The sequence below is a fragment of the Mastigoproctus giganteus genome, chromosome 4, assembly GCF_048544385.1.
Source record: "Mastigoproctus giganteus isolate SK-2022 chromosome 4, ASM4854438v1, whole genome shotgun sequence".
NCBI classification, from domain to species: domain Eukaryota; kingdom Metazoa; phylum Arthropoda; class Arachnida; order Uropygi; family Thelyphonidae; genus Mastigoproctus; species Mastigoproctus giganteus.
In genome coordinates this window covers 58,874,904-58,896,465 of record NC_143578.1, presented here as the reverse complement: position 1 = coordinate 58,896,465, position 21,562 = coordinate 58,874,904, and the positions used below count along the sequence as shown (strand labels likewise).

Genomic DNA, 21,562 nt, shown 5'->3' with positions numbered 1-21,562 from the left:
ACATATCCGATTGGTTACGGTTGTTAACCGCCTTTTTGTACCTGCAGATCATTAGCAAACTTCGATAGCCCCTGTATTCCCTCGTCAATGCCATTAAAGATTAGAAACAACAGGGACCCCCATAACTCATTCCCGAGCGACGCTACTTGATACACTAGTCCGTCCTAAAGAATATCCATTTATGACTATTCTCTTTCTCTATCTTTTAGCCAGCTGCCGATCCAACGACTGATCTCACCAGTAATTCAGATTTGCTCTAGTTTATTTGTAATATCCATGTGCTCATCTGTATCAAACGTTTTACTGAAGTGAACGTAAATAATGTTTAGTATCCAATTGTTTTTTGACTTCATCATAATAATAATTAAAAGATATACACAAGACCTGGTGTGTAAAAAAAACAATCGAAAAAATTTGAAAACGAAAATGTAAGAGTGATGAAGCTGTTGTCTCCAATGCGGAAATATAGCCTTCAGGAATTATTACAACTCATATTAGCTCCGGCAGACGGAGAGCAACTGGCATTACTACATCACAATGGCAATTAACAGGAAGTAATCCCATTTTGGAACTGGGCGCAGAAGTTATTTGTATAGTTCAACGGGGTACATAATAATTGAAGTGTACTATCAGAACTGCAGTCCCCCAACTTCAGGAAAATGCTTTTCAGTCTGGATGCCGACATTAACTCACAGAGACATGGAGACATACACTACTCAGAAACCGACACCCAACTTTTCTGTCACTCGTAGGAACAGGGAATCAAGGGGCAGAGGTTTCGCTATGATTTTCTCCAAAACGCCACATCATTACTCGTGTAATAATGTGGCCTTTTCAGACATTAAAGGTATGTATTATCTCATTAGAGCTTCTAGTCAAACTATTATTTTGCTATTTGTGTACCTGCCGCCGGCAATGATCTTATTGTTAAGCTTGTGGGTACACTCTCATAGATTGATACATAATACACTCTGCAAACAAAGTACAGTGTATACGTTTTCAGTGATTTCGATGTTACAGAAGCCACCATAAGAAAATCATTTCTTCTCATGTCTGTCTACGGCCTTAGCCAAATCTGCGACATCAACAACAGAGGGAATGCAAAACTTGACCATCTTCTCCTCGGATTATACTATTCGAGATTCGCGCGCGCTTGTGTGTGTTAAGCGTCAAAGCAACTAAGACTGTTAGGGGTCACTGCTGCGTCAGTATATTTTGTCTCTAAATGCTGTGTATTCTGTGATCGATTTGCCTGTTTGCTGGGCGAAACCTAAGTTTCCAGGAGAAATAACCATGCAGCCTTCCCTCGCCTGAGACCGATTAACTTACGTTGTGAAAAAAGCTGATAAAAATTCCTATGCTCACTGACAGGATTTGAACTCAGGACTTTTCCATCCGGTGTGGAAAGAACGATGTTATATCCATTTGCAACTCTCGAGGACATTATTCGAGAGGAACCAGACAGCTTTGAAATAACAGCCTCAGACATACCATGAGATTAGTTCATACATACCATGAGATTCATTAAAATTCCATTAGTTACTGATCTCAGGTGTTCGAATCATTGACTATTAAACAGTATCCATTCAGTTTCGAAATTTCTTAAAGCTCTCGCGCTAAGCGATTTTCTTATGGCGCCTAGATAACGCAAAATATCCATTTCCATCTCAACATAATTTCATACATCATCGATTACATATACTTCGGTATTTGTATGCTTCCAGGAGGTTTTGGGCATCGCGAACTAAATTTTTTACATGAACTGCTGAAGGATAAAACTGACTAAGAGATTGGCTCAAAGCACCTCTTCTGAACACCAGGCTGGTTACCCTGTGATCTCAAATGGTCAGCTGAAACCTAGTACTGTACGCGAATGTGCTCGACGGTCAACTCGGTTGTAGTCGATTTCTCTTTAGATTTTTGAAGGCAAATTCTTCGACATTTTTTTGACTACTTATATATATATATATATATATATATAATTTAAATGAATTTTATATTTAAGAATATACATTTCTCTGTAATGGCTTTGCTGTTCATAAACTGAACTGTCTATGTTTGAACTGTGTTGTAATCTTGTTTATTTTGCGGAAGTATATTGTTAGAAAAGTTGACACGGTTCCAAACTGGCACCTCGCCAGGGGGAAAAGAAGAGTGACCTTAGGATTTTATAGAGATATTGTTGGCAATGTGACCGCATTTGTAAACACTTTATTAGGTGTTCCGTTTTTTTCTTCCTTTAGACTCTGAAATCCTGTTTTTTGTTCTCCTTTCATTTCAATTTATCCTTAGTTCTCCGACAGTATTTTTTTATTTTCTCTCTTTTCGAGAATTTGATCATGCACGCCCTCTTCCCCCCTTTCTTGCCACCCTCCCACACACTTTCTTTTTCTCCTTCTCAGGTACAACGACCCTTTCAGTCACGGACCCAGACAGCTGGATGTGGTGGAGAAAATGCAAGTCACTCAACGAGTTTACTTGTAATTTTATATACAGTATTACGTTATTCATGCATAATCTTACTGCCCTCCCCTATGGAATCGTCTCTACGCCCGGTTGGGCGGAAGAGGATTTGTTTTCTGAGATTTAACTATGGTCTTGCAATCCCTCGGTTTCAATTTATTGTAGGTCTTCTGTTGAATGGAGAAAAGAAGGCGTGAACGATGTCAAAGAAAAAAACCCCTGCTTCTTTTATTGCTAGATTAAAACAGATGGAAATTAAGAAAATTTACCCTGTTATGATTCACGATTGGTTATTTCTGATTCTTTAAATAATGGTTCAGATATACAGCAGTGTTAGTGCTTATTATATCGCGATTTTTATTTTTTTTCCCCAAAATATTGAACGTATCGTACAGGTTATTATTTTTGCATTTCTCATATATTAATTGTTTTCTTCCGAGAAAATTTTCCATTTGATTCGCACAGCAGCTGAGGAAGATAGAGATAATAAAATCCAGAAAGAGAGAGAGAGAGAGAGAGACGAAACTCTCTATCTGGATTTTATTTCCAGATAGAGAGCTTCGTCTCTATTTGCAGTGTACGACAACAAATCTCTTAATTTGTCAGTTGATAAGCTACAGTAAATGCCTCTATAAAGAGGTACAGCAAACTTACGTTTGTCGTTAAACAGTCGTTCTTTCAGGACAACATTAAAATCTTGTCGACCGTGTTATATACACAATTATTATCGGTGCCTTGTTGAGAACTATTGTTCATATTTATTTAATTTGAGGAAATGGCGCACGTTTTACTGGTGCCTGATGCAGTTATAACGAGGTATTTACTTTTTTTTTCCCTTTTCCAGTTTACAAAAAAAAAAAAAAAAAACAACAAAAAAAACCCAATTTTATTTTGCCACTATTATATAAAAAAATTAACATTTTTAGATTAAAGAGGTAATCGCGACTCCTACGGAGTAGCATGTAATATCTTATTACAACTTCAGTCTCAGGTGAGGTAATCAATTTATAATAACGGTAGGTCTTGTAGCCCCAACCGACACTTTGCGTTTCTACCACTTTCAAGAAGGGAGTCCACATATTCCATGCAGAGAAAGATAGCACACAGTTAAATGGAATTTCAAAGCGCATTCTTTGTACTCCGCCCTGTAGGTGTTTCCTTTAATGACTAAGAAAAAGCGACACGCCTATGGATGTTGAGTGTCGGCAGGTGATCAGCTGATGCTGGTGCAGTGGGTATTAATTTGCGGTTGGTGTGCAGCTTAAAGATTCTGATAAATCTTTGTGGTTTTGGTGATTTCTAAAGCAGATCACTTTGCCTCGTACAAGAAGTGACAAAGATATATTAGGTGTAGTCTAAGACGGCAGCATAAGATGTATTAGATGCGATTTATGACAGGGGATAAGATAACGGGACATTCTGCTTTTATGCTTAAGTGAGAAAGTACAACTGCCGTCTCCTGCTACCTTTTGCATTTCATGTTCGTGCCGTAGTCGTCAGTTTTTACGACATTTCCTCAGATAAGCTTAATTACCGGGCTTTTTCGTATCGAAATGGCGAACATTAGGTGTGATTTACGACAGAGGACCGGTGCTTTCAATATAACCTGCAACATCGAAGTATCGCCTCATTAACTATAGATACAGTTTTTATTACTATTTCTGAACCCATAACAGTGTATTCTACAAGTATCACCTGTTAACAGTTTTATTGGGCATAACGGATGCTTGTTATTAGAGCTTGATATTCATTCATTTTAACTCGACAAGTTTTTATGCAGTCGATCGATTAACTTGATTTTAAAAATTTCTGTGATAAATCCCTATTAAAAAAAAAAAAATCTAACAATGGTCGGATTCTTCACATAAGTTTAAAGTTTATATTCATGGGAGGGCATTCCGACTTCATACGTGGTTCCCTACTATATGGCAGAAGTGATGACTTGCAGGGCAGGGAAGAGGATAAGAAAACTTCCTGACGAACGTGACCCACCCATCAATTATGACCAGCAATTACAAACATCAAGTTTGATGAATGGACGATATCTTGATGAAAATCAACCAGGACCACCTTCTTAAACACCACGTGGTCAATGAGGCTACACTGGCATCTGATGCATACGTCTGCTCTTACCAGATAGAAGAAATTTTAAGGCTTTTATTAATTAATAATACTTCTGTTTCATAAATGGATGGCTACAGCGTAAATCAAGAATCTGTTGCGCATTTGAAGATTGTACAAATAAAATTTTCATTTGAAAATAGGTTAGTACATTAATGCGATCTCTTAGAATAGATACAATTAATATTTTGTTTAATGCAACTACATTTTTCTGTAGTTTGATTAAAACTTTTAATAATCCTTTGAACTTTTATGACACTCCCCCTCCTTTTTAACTAGGAACCTTGGTTTACAAGGCATCGATGTACTGAGAAATCCTCAAGCTTATTTACTGGGTGCCCAGCCCTTGTGTACCCAGCTGAAAGGACTCTCTCGTGGACAGACGAAACTCTGTTATCTCTACCAGGACCACATGGCACAAGTAGGAAGGGGCGCACGCTTAGGAATAAATGAGTGCCAGTGGCAATTTAGACACAGACGTTGGAACTGCTCCACTGTTCAAGATTCCAGTGTCTTTGGACCCGTCCTGAATATAGGTATGTTTTCGGCGATTATTTTATATATGTATCTTTTTCCCCTATCCTCAGTAATCTTTCTCTCCATTTAGGCTACATGAAGAAAGCTATGTTTAGTTTTAAGTGTGATGAAATTAACACGCATAAGCATTGCTTTTGATATGAATGGGATTTTTTACTGCTAAAAATTAACACGAGTGGTTACATCTTCGTTGAATTAATTTAAATAAGTTGAAAGAATTTAAACAAGAAGGAAACTAGCATGAGCACATTCTAGTACATGCTAAATATTGCGTTAATCCAATTAGAAGTTCAGTTATAACTTTGGAATTAAAATTTAGTTTCATTGTGATAAAGCTGTTTTAAATTCATGGGTTAATTAGCAACACGGACACAACAATTCAATATTTCAGCTCCGACAAGAACTGCACTTATTATCGATACTGAGAAGAAAGGAAACGGAAAGTGTTTCACACACAATACGCCAGGAAACACTTGATTGGCGGAAACGTAATAAGCCCTTCTTGGTATGTTGTCGTTAGAGTGGAACCCTGGCATTTACTTCTTCAAGTCTCGCATGCCGTTCATTAATGAAATTGTCTCGCCGCGCGTGCACGCACGCACACACACAAGGCATGACAGTCTCGCGGTGCGAAATAACTCATTTTTGCTGTGCCTGCACGTGGCCCAATGTTGTCAAGTTACTAAGGGATAGTAGAAGGGGATGATGGGGGAAGAGAAATCTAACTGGCGCCTTTGGTTTCCGAGTCTGTGGCAAATCAATGACGACCATTTGTTACCGTGGCCGCTAGTGGTCACATCTGTCTCGAGGCCCACTATTAACACGTCATCTTTACCCCATTATGGCGGCGACATCTAACAGAAAAGTTACCGCATTGGAAGCTCCTTCGCGCATTTCCAGCGAACGGTAATCTCATTTGGGTAAGAGTTCTTATAGAGAGCGATGTCTGTTGCTCCTTATTTGTATTTGTCATCTCGAGAAACCGGTGTGCGCAGCAGAGGTCATGCGAAGGAATCTCCAATATGGCATTGAGCCTCGTGTCGCGCTCAGCACATACCGCATGAAAAATGCTTGGACAAAACCGAATGTGGTGGGTATGAATTAATTTCGTGTTCCCACTCTTCCATTTCGTCTCTGATTTCAAGAATCGCAAAATTTTCTCAGAATTCGTTATGTGTTTGTGTGTTGGCATAGTTGGAAAAATCGTATTGTCTTTAATTTTAAGATTTAATTTTATCCCTCAGGGACTAACAAGATTTGCTATTCAGTATGGAAGTACAGTACGTTGTGTTTGTATTAGGACAAATTTCATTATGTTTTCAATGGCCAAATTTTGCAGTTGCGGAAAGACAAAGATTTGATAAAAAAATTAATTTTCATTTAGGATAAAAAAACAATTGTATCCAAAATGAAATTGTACCTCCAGTATTTCCATTCAACTTTCGTGCTCAATGGATGCTCTGGCTAAACTCCCTTCGAACACGAATTTCTAAATTTTTAATTCCTATAGGTAGTTTTCTGTCTTTGCAGTAGTAATCAAAAATCGCATAGAAATGTGATGGCATTTTTGAAGAAGAACCAATAGCAATCCACAAACAATTCAACGTATAAAAATGGACGCTGTTAGTTGTGTAAACAAAATGAAACTTTCTATCGCTACAGCATAACGGCATTTGTCCCATGTTGGCGCAGATGTGAAACATATTGGAGCTAAAGTGGATAAATAAGTGCAGACACTTTTAAAAGTTTCAGCTAAGACCTGTTCTGTGTTGTAGCTTTGAGAACGTATTTTTCCAATAAAAAATCGGAAGCATTACTTTCGAGTTATGTTGTATATAACAAGTGAAATGAAGATAAAAGTGCATATACAGCATTATATAATATAGTAGTAACAGCTGTATTCTAATACAGTTGGAGGCCTAATCTGACAAAAAAAAAAAAAAAAAAAAAAAAAAAGGATATCGTCTAGTGCACGCGGTTCGCATATCTAGATGAAACACAAGGCTTAATAAGAAGCAGACCTATTTCGTAAACATAATTAGGAATAGTCTTCAGATGGTTATACACAAATGTAACAATGGAAGTAAATTATTTTAATGAATAATTTTTTACGGTGTGAAACCTAAGTTTCAGAACAGCCTACCTCGAACTATGCAAGTACAGTATTACCATATTCTATTCAGAAGTTAATGGAGTTAAAAATGCCTTTCGTTTCTTAACAAGTAAACACTTTTTTTGAAATATTTCAGGAAACTGAAGATATTATAGTGCGCCCTTATTACCCCCTCATGTCTTTGTGTATTTTAATGTCCTCACTTTTAAAATTGGAAATGCATTACTAAAAACGACAGCATTGAATTAGACTTCCCATTCTTTCACCCTCTGGCCGTTTAATCCCATTTCCATTGTTAGTTTTGGATGCTAAATATTATTATTACATCTTACACAGTGGTCTTGTGTGTGTTTAACTGCACGAACACGCTAGGCGTGCAGTGATTGTTGAACTGTTACGCTTCTCAAGCGTTCTAATGACACCTTTACGTGATGCGAGTTGTTATGCAACACGATACGCCGGGACGCGATGCGTGTAGACAATGAGAAATGGGTGCACGCAGATGTGCTCCAAGATACCCATTTTAACACTTGTGTCAGTAGCCTGTTATTATGTTCTCATCAATTGGGTACTTGGAGAAATGTTGGGGAAACTCGTTTATTCTGAAAATGCTAATTTCAAAAGGGATTTTAGAACTTTTTTTCCCTTAAAATTCTTATACGTTTAGTTCGAATATCTACCCGAACTTTTGATCAGGTAAACGTATTGGGAAACTGATGCATGACTAAAATGGAATAATATATACAATATACTTACTAAAAGTAATGGGTCATTGGAGGAGAAGACAACAATAGCTTTATGTTACAATTTAATACAGTGTAACGAAAGTTCAATACAATCTGTGTCCCTTAACCTTCATGATGAAAGGTTGTAATATAGTCATATTGGCCTCCATGGACAATGGATATCACAAGCCGTTCCAGTTCGCTCCACAAGTTCTGTTAGACTCAAATCGGAGCTCTAACTAATCAGTATCGCATTATTCTCACCAGATGAATCAAGACCTCCTCAGGATGCTTCATCAAAAAAAGCATCCTGTTGAAAACTTAGCTTTAGCTCCTAAAATTTCATCAATTTAAAAGAAGGGCCTTATCACGGATCTCACAATATCGCTCTTTCTGCAAAGTGATATTGTTAAAAAAAAATCATCTTCGACACCAACCATGTCCATTCCGACAGGCTGCTGCTTTATACTTTATAGTTAGCACAGTGCATTCTTTCATCAGATAAAAACAGCATATATCAAGATTCATCGTTGTATAAAATCTTCGAGAGGTCAGTTCCTCCGAGTAGGACACTATCGAACTGCTCTGTGTCCATTAACTTTCGTGATGAAAGGTCTATAAAACCCCCTGCTGAAGGTGAACTCATCTGACCGTGTGGTTGTTGCAGAGTGTGTATACAGGATGTTTCAAAAATGACAGTCAATAATTTAAGGTGAAAAGTACAAACTAAAATAAGCAAAAAAATTCCCAGTGAACATCGAGCCACAAATGAACGGTTTTCGAGATAATGCACATTTTCTGTTAAGATCCGCCACTGACTACGGGAGCACTAGTTTAGCCAAAAGCTGTGAATAATTTGCGAAGGGTGGTTTTATTACACATAAGATAATAAATTTTTAATTTTTGGTTTCAACACCACAGGATTTTACAGCTGTTACATGTTACAGGATGTTCTTTCTAATGCCCTTTCCTCAACATCAGGTGTTGTGCTTCTGGGCCTACCTGCTCGTAATCCATGTGCGAAGCGCCCATGTTCTCTAAGGCGTTGATGTACCCTGATGTTGAGGCCCCGCCGAAGGCAGCTTCATGTACCACGAAGCTGCCTTCGGCGGGGAAATGCTTCTTGGTACAAACGTGTAGCCTCGAGTGCACTGCCGTTGGCTTTACCATACATGAAGTGCATATCCGCATACTCTTCATTGCTGTAATCTCTTTCCATGTTGCCTATCTGAGACGTAGCAGGCATACTAGTACTTTGACAAGTACTAGTATGCCTGCTACGTCTCAGAGCATTGAGAGAGGAGAAAGAGAGAGAATGAACCTAACCTAAACAAACAAGTCAGTGGTGGATCCCAGCTCCGTACAGTTCACCTTGTCAGTGGTGGATCCCAACTAGAAATGTGCAATATCTCGAATGCGATTCACTAGGCTTAAGACCCATGTTTACTGGGCTTTTTTTGCATATTGTAGTCTGTACAGTTAACCTTTAAATTATTGACTATCACTTTTGAAACATCTTGTATATAAAGTATGCTGTGTAAAGCTTATTGAGAATAAACGAGGAATAAGCGCCCACCTGGTCTTGTGAGATTTGTCTAAATTTAAACAGGAATTGGGCAAACATGAAAGAAGTAGGTAAATAAAGTGAGTGAATGTAATATGGCTCATATTTAGTACCGTATGTATATATATGTGTGTGTGTGTGTGTTTATATATATATATATTTTTTTTTTGTTTTTAACCTTCGTTCCCATTTTTATACAAATACTTGGTTAAGGTTAAGTATTTGTATAAAAATGTGCTTATTCTGTAGTTGTTATATAGTGTATACTCCAAAGTTTTTTTTTTCTTGCATAATCTAATTCTAATAATTTCCATAAGAAAATGCTCAGAAAATTTTCTTTTCCACTAAATCATAAAAAAGTTCTTTTTATACGCAATTTTATTATTAGTAATATCTGATTTTGTTTAATAAACTATGGTATGTTAGCTTCCAGGTGCACTTCGAAATAATGCGGTAGTACCGATTACCTTCATGTCTTTTCATATAAATAGGTGAAAGGGATGAAATATATTATGACTTTGGACAAATGAGTCCTGAAAGGTAGACAGCTGAACCAACCGAAAAATCAAAAAAAGGCGAAGACTGGAAAGAAGAGAAAGTAGGACAATGGACGTCGGAGACAGAACTGTATTATGGGCCAAAGAGTAAGAATGGAACATTGTCGGAGGCCATTGAACATCAATAAAAGAAGGGTACCTTATCCAGTAGTAAGAACGAGCCGCTGTAGCTCATGAACGGGATCGTGTGTCTCCTGCTGACTAGGAATTGGGAAAGACCACCTTTGAAGACACTACAAAACGGGTCTACTCGTCTGTGCTTCCTTTGTGATAAGTCTTGTTCGAATCGCTCATCACACGCACGCACACACACACACAATGGAAAATGTAATTAATACTGTTTTCGGTACGGCGAACACAGAATAATAAGAAACGCACCTATTCAGAACTGGACGGTCAAATCTACGTACGTTTTTCTAACTTTTATCGCGTATTTAAAAGTATCAATTTGGTTTTTTAAATCAGCTTGCTTGATTTAAACAATGATTTTAATGATTTTTTTTTGAGGGGAGCATGCTGTTCTTCCCAATGTACCTCACCAGCTAATCTTCTTACAGCCATTAGTTTCTTCCACTGCAGCGGATCACTTTCTCTTTGACTGCCGGCAAACTCGCGCGTCTGCTGACAGAGCGGACAGTTGAAGAATTGCCTTCTGACAACTCTAGCACAGTTCAAGCTGCTCGTACAACCAACGATCTTGTCAAAGAATGCAAGTTCGGTGAGAAGGCCCTATCCATCAAGAAAGACAAATTTTCCTAATGAAGGAGACCTCTGTCTCTGGGATCACGTGATAGATTCGAGGTTCAGTCATTAGGAGTCATTAAGACGGGATAATGTGCAACTAGAACGTGTCATCAATCTTACATATCGCCGATGCTGTCGTCGCACAGTGGAAATTACACGTCTGAATCTCTCACTCGTGGTCTTTCATCGAATGTTTGTTTTTGATCCCCACACAGAGAATGGAATTGATCTCTTTGTTCTCGTGGGGCCGGAAATGTCAGCTATTAATGGAGATGCTTCCTGTCGTACAGACGTACCGAATGCTTGATCGGCGGTAATAGGTTACCATTGACGTTATGGCTTTAACAATTTATCCAGTGCCACTAGATTCCCTTTCCTCTTCCCCCCACCTCCCATCCAACCAGCAAATGGCTGCAATTAATTATTTACTCGAAACAATTGACTTGAAGAGGGCAATTTGTTCCTGTCATTAGGGAATCCGTATACCCCAAAAGTGATCTCTAGTGGTAGGCTTCCTTTTTATGTAGGTTAAATGCCCCTAATTGATGAGGACGACGCTTTTTTTGTCTTCTTGTCTGTCACGTTCCTTGTTTATCAAGATACCGTTTGCAAGATGTGCTGGACATTGGAGCTCATTGTTTCAAAAAGAATGCCAACACTGTGTCATTACGATAATAGTTTCGCACTTAACTGTCAGTGGTCTCCCCGGCCCACAAAGATCACATTAAATGAACAAGCGATTAATGATTTTATTATTCTAGAAACGGGAGAGGGGACAAACATAAAATAAATTCAGATTTAAACTTGCACTGTTTTTCTGAGCTATTAAATAATGCAGTTAGCAGCCGATCAGCCCTCCTTGTACAATGACGACCGCCGCCGTTTACGATACCATCACAAACGGATATATTCTAAATATTATTATTATTAATATCAATTTATTTCCAAAGAAATGTCCCGTTACAGCTATCCAGCTAGAGGACAAGGGGTTACATGATAATGAATGAATAAATAAATATTGCATACTATTTATGTACAGAGTACTCAAATGAATTGATAAATACATGGCCTAAAACAGCGTCTGATTACATAAATATCACATAAATATAACAATAAGTGGATAATATAGCATCCCGGAAGTAATATCACCTACAGTTTGACCAGGGCATACATATTTGCCAGAGAGGCAGATCTGTACGTTTTGTCCTTGCAGAACTTCTCAAAGTCAATGGATAACCTGTTAAATATTTCCATGGAATTAAATGGAAACATGTTATCCAGGGAGGTCATGCTGCGCAGCTTAGATTTGAATGGCAGTGCGCTGGTATGACTACTATTACAATTTGGCAGTCTAGCAATGATATCCCAGATATCAGGCGAGCTTAATTTTCCGAAGAGAAGTTGGGCGAAGATCACGAGGTTCCTTGAGATTATATGATACTTCCAAGGTAGCATATTTAGATTAGAGAGCATGACAGATTTTGAGATTGTAGGTGGTAGGCATGCGACCTTATTTAGAATCCAGTATTCCAGGAATAGGAACCTGGTTTGGTAAGATGGAGGTGCCGAGCACCAAATCGTTGAGGCATACAATGGAATTGGGGTTATACAATGGAGAACATAGTGGATTATGGAAGTTCGAGATCTCCTGTTTCACTGCCCGTACAGCAGCATATGTTTTTTTCCGAGTGGCATTAAAATGAGGCAAGAATGTGAAGTCTTTGTCCCAGGCGAGGCCCAAATCTTTATGCTTGGTGACTTTTTTTAACTAGGGAGTTGCCAATCATGATGTTCACATCTTTTATATTTCTCTTTTTGGTTATAGTAAGTTGAGCAGTTTTTCGTTGTTAATGGAGAGCCCAATCGCGTTCAGGTAATTTTCAAGTTGTTGTACCTGTCGGTTGGCGATCACTGTGGTAGATGGATAGACTGGTGGCATTTTATAACAACAAAGAACTTTATATCATCGGCATACATGGTAAAGTTAGTATGATTTGCAAGGAATGGTTCTAACAATGCGGCAGAGAGGACACCCCCCTTGGGGGAGCCCTCTGGGGCAGATAATTTGATGATGACTGTTATGATCTCTTATCCATAGGGCTCTGGTCTGTAAGAGCTTCTTAAGGAGATCTAATAGATGACCAGAGATTTTGAAGTAATCGCCCAGTATGGCGCATAGTGCATGGATGGACATATTGTCAAAAGCCACCTTGATGTCGAGAAACACAATATCGAGTTGTTCTTTGTTGCTTAATATATGTTCTACTCTGAAAAGTGTGTCCATGAGGTTGGTAATAGTGGATCGTCCAGGCAGAATACTATGGAGGGTTGTGGACAAACATATGATGGGTGAGAACAGGGAGGATGGCTTTTTCCATGATTTTGAGAAAGGTGTATCCTACAGCAATTGGTCTGTAATCGTTGGGCGTTTTTGGATTAGACTTATTTTGGATGGAAGAAACATAATGTGTTCCAGATGGAAAGGTAAGCTCATGTTGCAAGGTTTGTTTGTTATTTGGTTTTTAGGAGCATTAGCAACTAAGGTCGTATTGCTCCGGGATATGCGGTGGTCATTCACTGACCTTTCCGTATCCTCCGTATTTGGTGGTGACGGGCTCGAACCAACCCCGGTCTAATCAAGAAGCATGTGCTACGGAGGCGCTCCATGTTGCAAGGATGGAGTTGTATGCATCAAACAGAAGGTCGATGATGTATGTGCTGCATAATTTGATCATAAGAACAGGGAATCCATCAGGGCCAGTGGTGGACTTGTTGGGAAGACTGTTGATGACTTCAATGAGGCGTTCCTTGGAGATGGCTATTTTATCTGAGAGACGTGGTGTCACACAGATATAAGGAATGCAGAACTGGAATTTGGGGAGTACAACGTCTACAGAAAGGATAGACAGGATAGGAAGGGAGGAGGGGTTATGCTATTAGTTAAAAAACACATAAAATCCAAGGAAGTGAAGCCAGTTGACATCGCTGGACAGTGCAGTGTTGAGTCAGTTTGGTGTGACATAAGCATAGGTAAATCAAAATTGAGAGTAGGAGTGTGCTATAGGCCTAATGACTCTGATGAGTATAATAAGATACTGTACAGGGAAATAGAGTGGGCCAGTAAATCAGAGAGTCTTATAATGGGGGATTTTAATTTCCCAGATATTGACTGGAATTTGTGGGTTGGTCACTCACACACTAGCAAGGCTTTTGTGGATTTATTGGATGATTGTTTTCTACACCAGCATGTTCGGGAGGCAACTAGAGGGAGTAATACTCTTGATCTGATTATCAGTAGTGATTCTTCATGCATTAGGAATCTGCAGATAAATGAACCACTGGGTGGCAGTGATCACAGTGTGCTGAAGTGGGATTTACTCAAGGAGGTAACTACCATCAGAGGTAAAGGGAAGGGTTTTTGCTTTCGTAAAGGAGACTATGCTGGTCTGAGACAGTATTTAAATTCTATACAGTGGGACCAACTGATGATGTTACCAACAGCAAATTCAAAATGGGAAGCATTCAAGGAACTAATCTTGGAAGCTACCAGGCTTTACATACCAACCAAGAAATATTGTTCAAGGTTCAGGCCTAAATGGTTGTCAGATGAACTAATGAGACATATGGCAGAGAAGAAAAATGCATGGGATACATACAAATTAATGGGTGACGTGGAAGCCTATGATAGATATAAGTTGGTCTGTAACCAAGTCACAAAGGAGATTAGGCAGGCAAAGGCAGATTATGAGAAATCCTTGGCAAAGGATGCAAAGAAAAACAGAAAAGAGTTCTTTACCTATTTAAACTCAAGAAGGAAAGGGATGAATCAGATTGGTCCACTGGATGTTGATGGTTCAACAGTTGAGGATCCAGCTCAGGTGGCTAACAATCTAAACGAGTATTTTGCATCTACATTCACACATGAGGAGTTATTCAGGAAGGGGAATGTCGTAGGTGAAGTAAACATTGGCAGTGAGCTAGATGATTTTCTAATAACTGAGAGGAAAGTGGAGGAGAAATTGTTGAGGATAAACATAAAAAAGGCACCCGGGGTGGATGGGATCTATCCAGTTATATTAAAGGAGGCAGCAAAGGAAGTATGCAAACCCCTAGCCATAATTATGAGAGCTTCCTTGGACTCAGGGGAGGTACCCATGGACTGGAGATGTGCAAATGTAACCCCAATTCACAAAGGAGGATCAAAGGCTGACACAAGTAATTATAGACCTGTTAGTTTAACTTCGGTTCCAGGAAAATTAATGGAGGCACTGGTTAAAGAAGCACTGCAGGATCATCTGGACAAGAATTCAGTTATAGCTCAGACACAGCATGGGTTTGTTAAGGGCAGGTCTTGTCTGACCAATTTGATTGGATACTATGATGTAGTCACAAAAGAACTGGATGCAGGGAATAACTTTGATATTATATATTTGGATCTTAGAAAGGCTTTTGATACTGTTGCGCATGGAAGACTGCTGCACAAATTGGAGAAGTGTGGCATTCGAGGCAAATTGCTGCTATGGATAAAGGGATGGTTGAGTGGCAGAAGACAGAGAGTGGTAATCAATGGACACTGCTCAACGTGGACTAATGTTATTAGTGGATTCCTCAGGGTTCAGTGTTGGGTCCATTGTTGTTTTCTGTATTTATAAATGATATTGATGATGGTGTATCAGGCTTAATGTCCAAGTTTGCAGACGATACAAAGGTTGGCAGGGTTGTTAAGGACACTACTGATGCTATGCTGCTGCAACAGGATCTGGAAAGGTTGAGCAGATGGGCTGAGAGGTGGCAAATGAAGTTTAACATTGACAAATGTAAAGTACTACATATGGGAAACAGTAACCCCAGATCAACGTATCAACTCTGTGGTACTACGCTGACAGTGGTAGAGAATGAAAAGGACCTGGGGGTAATTGTGCAGGCAGATATGAAGTTCTCTGAGCAGTGCAGACGAGCTGCAAGAGTAGCTCATGGTGTCTTGTCAATGATATACAGGAATTTTTCTAGCAGGGACAGGGATGTGATTATTCCCTTGTATAAGGCATTGGTCAGGCCACACCTTGAGTACTGTATACAGGTCTGGAGGCCTCATTTCAAGAAGGATGTAGAGCTGCTGGAACGAGTACAGAGAAGGGCAACAAGATTAGTGAATGGAACAAAGGGTTGCTCTTACGAAGAAAGGCTTAAGTTTTGCAAATTACAGAGCCTGGAGACTAGGCATCGCCGAGGTGATCTGATAGAGGTGTACAAGGCTTTGAATGGCTTGAGCATGCTCAATGCCGATGGAATTCTTCCTCTTGCTCAGAATAATCACCTGAGAGGGCATAAATTCAAATTGAGGAAGGACGGATGTCGGATAGATGTGCGGAAATTCGCCTTTAGCCAGCGGGCAGTTGGTTTGTGGAATAGACTTCCATCGCTTGTTGTTGAAGTTGATAGCCTAAACAAATTTAAGGCTCAGCTGGACAGGTATTTCGAACGAATTGAGGGGTGAAATGGGAGTAGTGGTTGTTTTTTTTTTTTTTTCTTTTTTTTGTTTGGCTGATGCTGAATAAGCTTGCTTTCTTGCATCATATGCCTCTACTAATGCTAATGCTTATCGAGCGGTGTTTGGTTTGATGGTGGATTGACCTTTATTAAGGGGATGGGGCAGGCAGGGGTTAGGTTTCGAGTGACTTGATCCACTCGAGGAAGACGTCGGTCGTCATGCGGAACCGTTGGTTCTTGTTAGTGTAGATTCTTTTCCCTAGTTTCATTCTAGTTACTCCTGGCTCAGCATTCAAGGAGTCTGATTTCACGCAGCGATTTCTTTTGCAGGTATTACGAGAAAGAAGCTGCTAGATTGTGGAATATCGTCTTCTAACCCCCCCCCCCCCTTACTGTTCTTGTTGTTGAAGGTTCTTCGCAATCGATAGTCACTATTTTGAATTTTGATTTGATCCGCACATCAGCTCCTCTGGTGCTCTTGGTGACTTCCCAGTACATGACCACCGACAGTCATGCTTCTTCTGAACTTTACAGTGCCTATTTTATTGGGTACAGGTACCTACCTTACATACTTTAATAGTAATCCCCCCCACTCCTTTAGCCATCAGAACAGCCTGGATTCATCGTGAATGTACTCAACGGAGTGCCGAAAGCTCGTCATGTGGAGAAATGTTTTTTTTTTTTTTTTTTTGTTGTTGTGTGCACTTTGTGCCTCTGTATACTAGTGCAGCAACATTTGGATGCCACAGGTTATCCGTAATTTTTTTCCAACTAGACGCATTCTTTCATGGCTTCAGTGTATCCATCCCCGAATGGGTCCTTCTATTAGAATAATGCGCCATGTCACAGGGCAAATTTGTACAGAACTGATTTCAGGAACATGAAAGTGACTTCAGCCTAGACGGTTAACTCCCCAGTCTACGAGATCTTTATCCACTTGAGCATCCATGGGATGAGGTTGTGATTTTCTACTCTGAAGATCTCGCTCAACCTCATCCCAATTTTGCTCAAATGAATAGAGATCTCGTAACTGGGGAGGTCACCGTGTAGGCTGAAATCACTTTCATGTTCCTGGAATCAGTTCTGTACAAATTTGGCTTGTGACACGACACATTATCCTGTAAGAACAGGGGTGCTCAACCCACGAGTCGCTAAGAAGTTCAAGGGGTCGTAAAGGTAGGGTCACTAATTAAGAAACATTGAAAAAGATATCATACTCAAACATAATACTTTTATTATATAGCGTGACATTGTAGTTCCTACAATGCCACGCGATATAATAAAAGTATTATGTATTGTAGGAACTACAATATCACGCTAAATGATAAAAGTATTATGTTTGGGACTTGTGTTTCTGTCCAAAATTTCTTAATTGGCACACTACCTCGCGGCTCCGTTGTAGTTCCTACAATGCCACGCTGTATGATACAATAAATAAAATGTATATAAAATGTAGTTGAACAATCGGGGTAAGCCTTCTGATCTTATCCTCTGTCTACGATGGCTGTTATTGTACTTGTTGCTGAAACTTGTTAGTCTGTTTCATGGACGTGAGATGCTTGGTTAAATGTGCTGACAGTGAAGTGTGAGAAATAAGAGTTTTTATATTTTTTTATTCTTCTGTTTTTTTCTATTTCTTATACTGTACCATCTTCATTGGATAAATATAATAAATACTATTCCTTAGCCAAATGGACGGGGAGAGGTTGCACGTCATTCTCATCTAAATTTTGGGGTCGTGAGTAGGAAAAGGTTGCGCACCCATGTGTTAGAAAGAACCCATTCGAAGATGGATACGCTGTGGCCATGAAGAAATGCGCGCCTGGTTGGAAACAATATCCGGATAACCTGTGGCATCCAAATGTTGCTCTATTAAGGAGCCTAGTGTGCACAAAAAAAAAAGAAGAAAAAAGAAGAAGAAAAAATCTTCCCATACCGTTGCATCATCGCCAGCAGCCTGTTTTTTTTTAATACCCAGTAGGATGGATTCGTGAGCTCATGCTTTTTTTCGCCACATTCTGGTCTACCCATCAACGTGAAACAGCAGTAACTGGAATTGTCAGAGCAGGCAACGTTTTTTCAATCATCCATTGTCCAATATTCATGTTCTTTAGCCCACTGTAACCATACTTTCTTGTTTGGTGACAGGAGTGGAACCTGGTTCCGTCATCAGCTGCGATATGCCATCTGCTAAAAGGTACAGCCAAGTGTGCGCATCTCTGGTTACCATTGTTGTGGTTTTTTTTTTTTTTTTTTTTCTTTTTGACTGACTAAAGCCTTTCTGTTAACTTTCACAATCTTATTAGTCTCTGTTGGCCTCTCGAATTAACGAGCTGTTCCCGATGACAGGATAGCTGTTGATTAGATGTTATTTGGTATATTGTACCAATATGTATCAATATATCCGAGCCAGTTCTACGTGATCCCCTTCCCAGAAGGGTTGCTTACTCCGAGATACTCAAACCGGCGCCCCACTAGCTTGCCACATTCAAAGTAACTTTAATCTTTCGTCCATTCTCTCATGGATTTGTTCAAATAGAACATACCTATGTGTAGCCCACATGCTTTATATTGCATGGTACGAACGCGTGATGCTGTTGTTGGAGTGCTCTATTTTGTGAAAATGATAAGTGCACCTAATAAAGTGGTCACTATGAATTTACATCAAATCGATTCGTACATCGCCTAGAGAAGGCAAGATATGTCCGCCTAGAGAAGGCGAGATATGTCCGCCTAGAGAAGGCAAGATATGTCAAGGATGAGTTCGTCAGTAACATAAGTACAGTATGTCTTAATAATAGCAGAATAAGAGGAGAGCCTCTCTTTAATCATTAAAACTATTTTATTACTAATAACATTTAATAATAAGTTAAAGCTGTGAAATGAGAAAAGGTTACTTTGGATATGATGAATGGCCTTCCTAGGGAGCCATTTAGCCATCAGTGGGTCCAGTACTGTATTCGATTCAAGTCGCATCGTGAGTGCGGAGACCCATATCACAGAGGCATATAGAGCTACGGGGGACGTGTACTGCTTGACGAGCGGAAAACTACCATGTGCTCCTCTTTGAATATCCACAATGCACCTAGAGTTTCCTTGTAGCAATTTCCGTAATAAATCTATGCATCAATGCTATATTTAAAAGGTAAGCTTATTATTACTTACTCTAAATTGAAACATTCTTGGATTCCTAAACCGGATCCCATATTATAATTAGCATAACATCACTGAGAAAACCGCAGAAAATGAACTGGCAGGTTGACTGTTTCAGCCACCTGATACAGCTTTTCTTCTAAGGAAGATGATTGTATATCAGTACAAATACTGTACAGCGATATTCCAGCGTACTGTAGAAGTACAGTAATTGTAAGAATACAGCAATGAAAATGTATTTCTATAAAAACATACTTCTGAAAACTAAATGTGTTTTTATACAAATGGAAAACTTGTCAATTTAGAAAATATTTCTAAAGATTAAGGGACTTGATGAAAGAAATTTTACAAGATTAGTAAATCAAAATCAATCTTTCTCTCTGTCAAAAATTCCTGACACTACATGCCGTGAAGGGAATTTGTTCTCTACGGATTTGTAAAATTTCTGAATTAGCTCGAATAGGAAACGAACCCGATGGTTCTATTGCCACCTCAGCCAAATATAAAGCCAGCCTGCTAACATTCTACTTTTCATCTAACTATTGTATAATCATCTTGGTAAACCACCAAAAAGATGTCAGAAGAATTTTTAACAATCTTGATTTCAAGAAAGCTCCAGGTCCTGATGGTATTTCTCCACTTGTGCTTAAGACCTGTCATCCTGAGATTACTCCTGTTCTTTATTGCCACTTTCTTATATCATTTGCGTTTTTCATTCTGCTTGGAAATTTGCTCACATCCAGCTAGTTCCTAAACAGGGTGACAAATCTCTCCCATCCAGTTATCGTCCTATTGCACTCACTTCCACACTATCTAAAGCAATGGAGAAATCCATTAATCGCCAACTACTAGACTATCCTGAAACCTTCCGTCTGATCAATGATCGTCACAATGGATTCCGTGAGTATTGTCTCACTGGTGATATACTGGCATATGTTAACCATCTGTGGAAAATTCAAGCAGCTGATCTTCACAGTTCAAAGGCTTTTGATCGTGTTTGGCATAAGGGTCTTCTAAATAAGCTTCCATCTTATGATTGCCAGCTGTTTTTTGTAATTGGATATCCAGTTTTGTCTCTGACCACTCACTACGGGTGATGGTAGATAGCACTCTTTCTAACTTCTCCACCTGGTGTTCCCCAATATTAATGACCTTCTTCCATTAAATTGGAAATTCTCTTCATGGCACATTACATTACATCTTCCAGTTTGAGAAACTTTGCTCTGCACAAACAGCTTTAACTTAGTTAATTTACATCCTTCAAAACGCGGTTCTGCGTCATATCTTTCAAAAAAAAAAAAAAAAAAAGGATGCTTTGCTCCTATTCTTATTTCTGATGACATTCAGATTTTTAGACATGATCACATATCTCCATAAGGGACTTCTGATCCCTCTCGGCATAAGCACATCACAAATATTGCGCGCTCTCCCTGGGCATTACTTTTCTTCTAAACAGCCACTCATCTCAAATCTCAAATCTGGACAAATCTCAAATTCGCCCTAGCATGGAATATTGTGACCACATCAGGAGCGGTGCTCCCATAACAGCTTTCAGGATTCTAGACTCTGTTCAAAACAGGGCAGTTAGGTTAATTAGTGCAAAAGTATGCAAAGTCTCTTGCAAAGTATGTTCACTCTTTGTATAATAGACGTTCTATTTATGCTGCATGCTTTTTCTATAAATATTTCCATGGCACTGAGTTGGCTTCTATAATACCCCCCCCCCCTCTCTCTCTCTCTCTCTCTCTCTCTCTCAAACCAGTTCGAATGCGTGTCGCAATCAGTCAGCTTCCTTTTACTATCCAACTTCAAACTCACAGAACCAACTTTTCTTCTTCCTTTATTCCTTTAACTTCCCATTATTCGAACAAGTTCTCTTCACCAGTATTTCCTCAAAATTTATATTCTGCAGAAATTAAAGTCTAATTCAAACAAGATCTTCTTTCATATTCTCAACCTTTAGCACATGCATGCTACTAAGTACTATAGGTTGTAATACCTTTCGTGTTTTGAGTTTTCATAAAAAAAAAAAAAAACTCTCTCACAAACAGAGAGAAGCATTATATTTTCATGCTTTGTTAAATAAGTTAATAGA

The 21,562-nt window shown here is 39.1% G+C and overlaps 1 protein-coding gene across 2 annotated transcripts in view; it reads left to right on the top strand.

Annotated features, from left to right (window-relative positions):
- LOC150086758 (protein Wnt-5b-like) overlaps window positions 1-21,562 on the top strand; it is a 341,807-nt gene that overhangs the window by 270,711 nt on the left and 49,534 nt on the right. For both annotated transcript variants that reach the window (XM_090372736.1, XM_090372737.1), the window contains exon 3: window positions 4,864-5,120. In XM_090372736.1, the coding sequence (XP_090228862.1) occupies window positions 4,864-5,120 (257 nt within the window). The remainder of the gene's footprint in view (window positions 1-4,863; window positions 5,121-21,562) is intronic.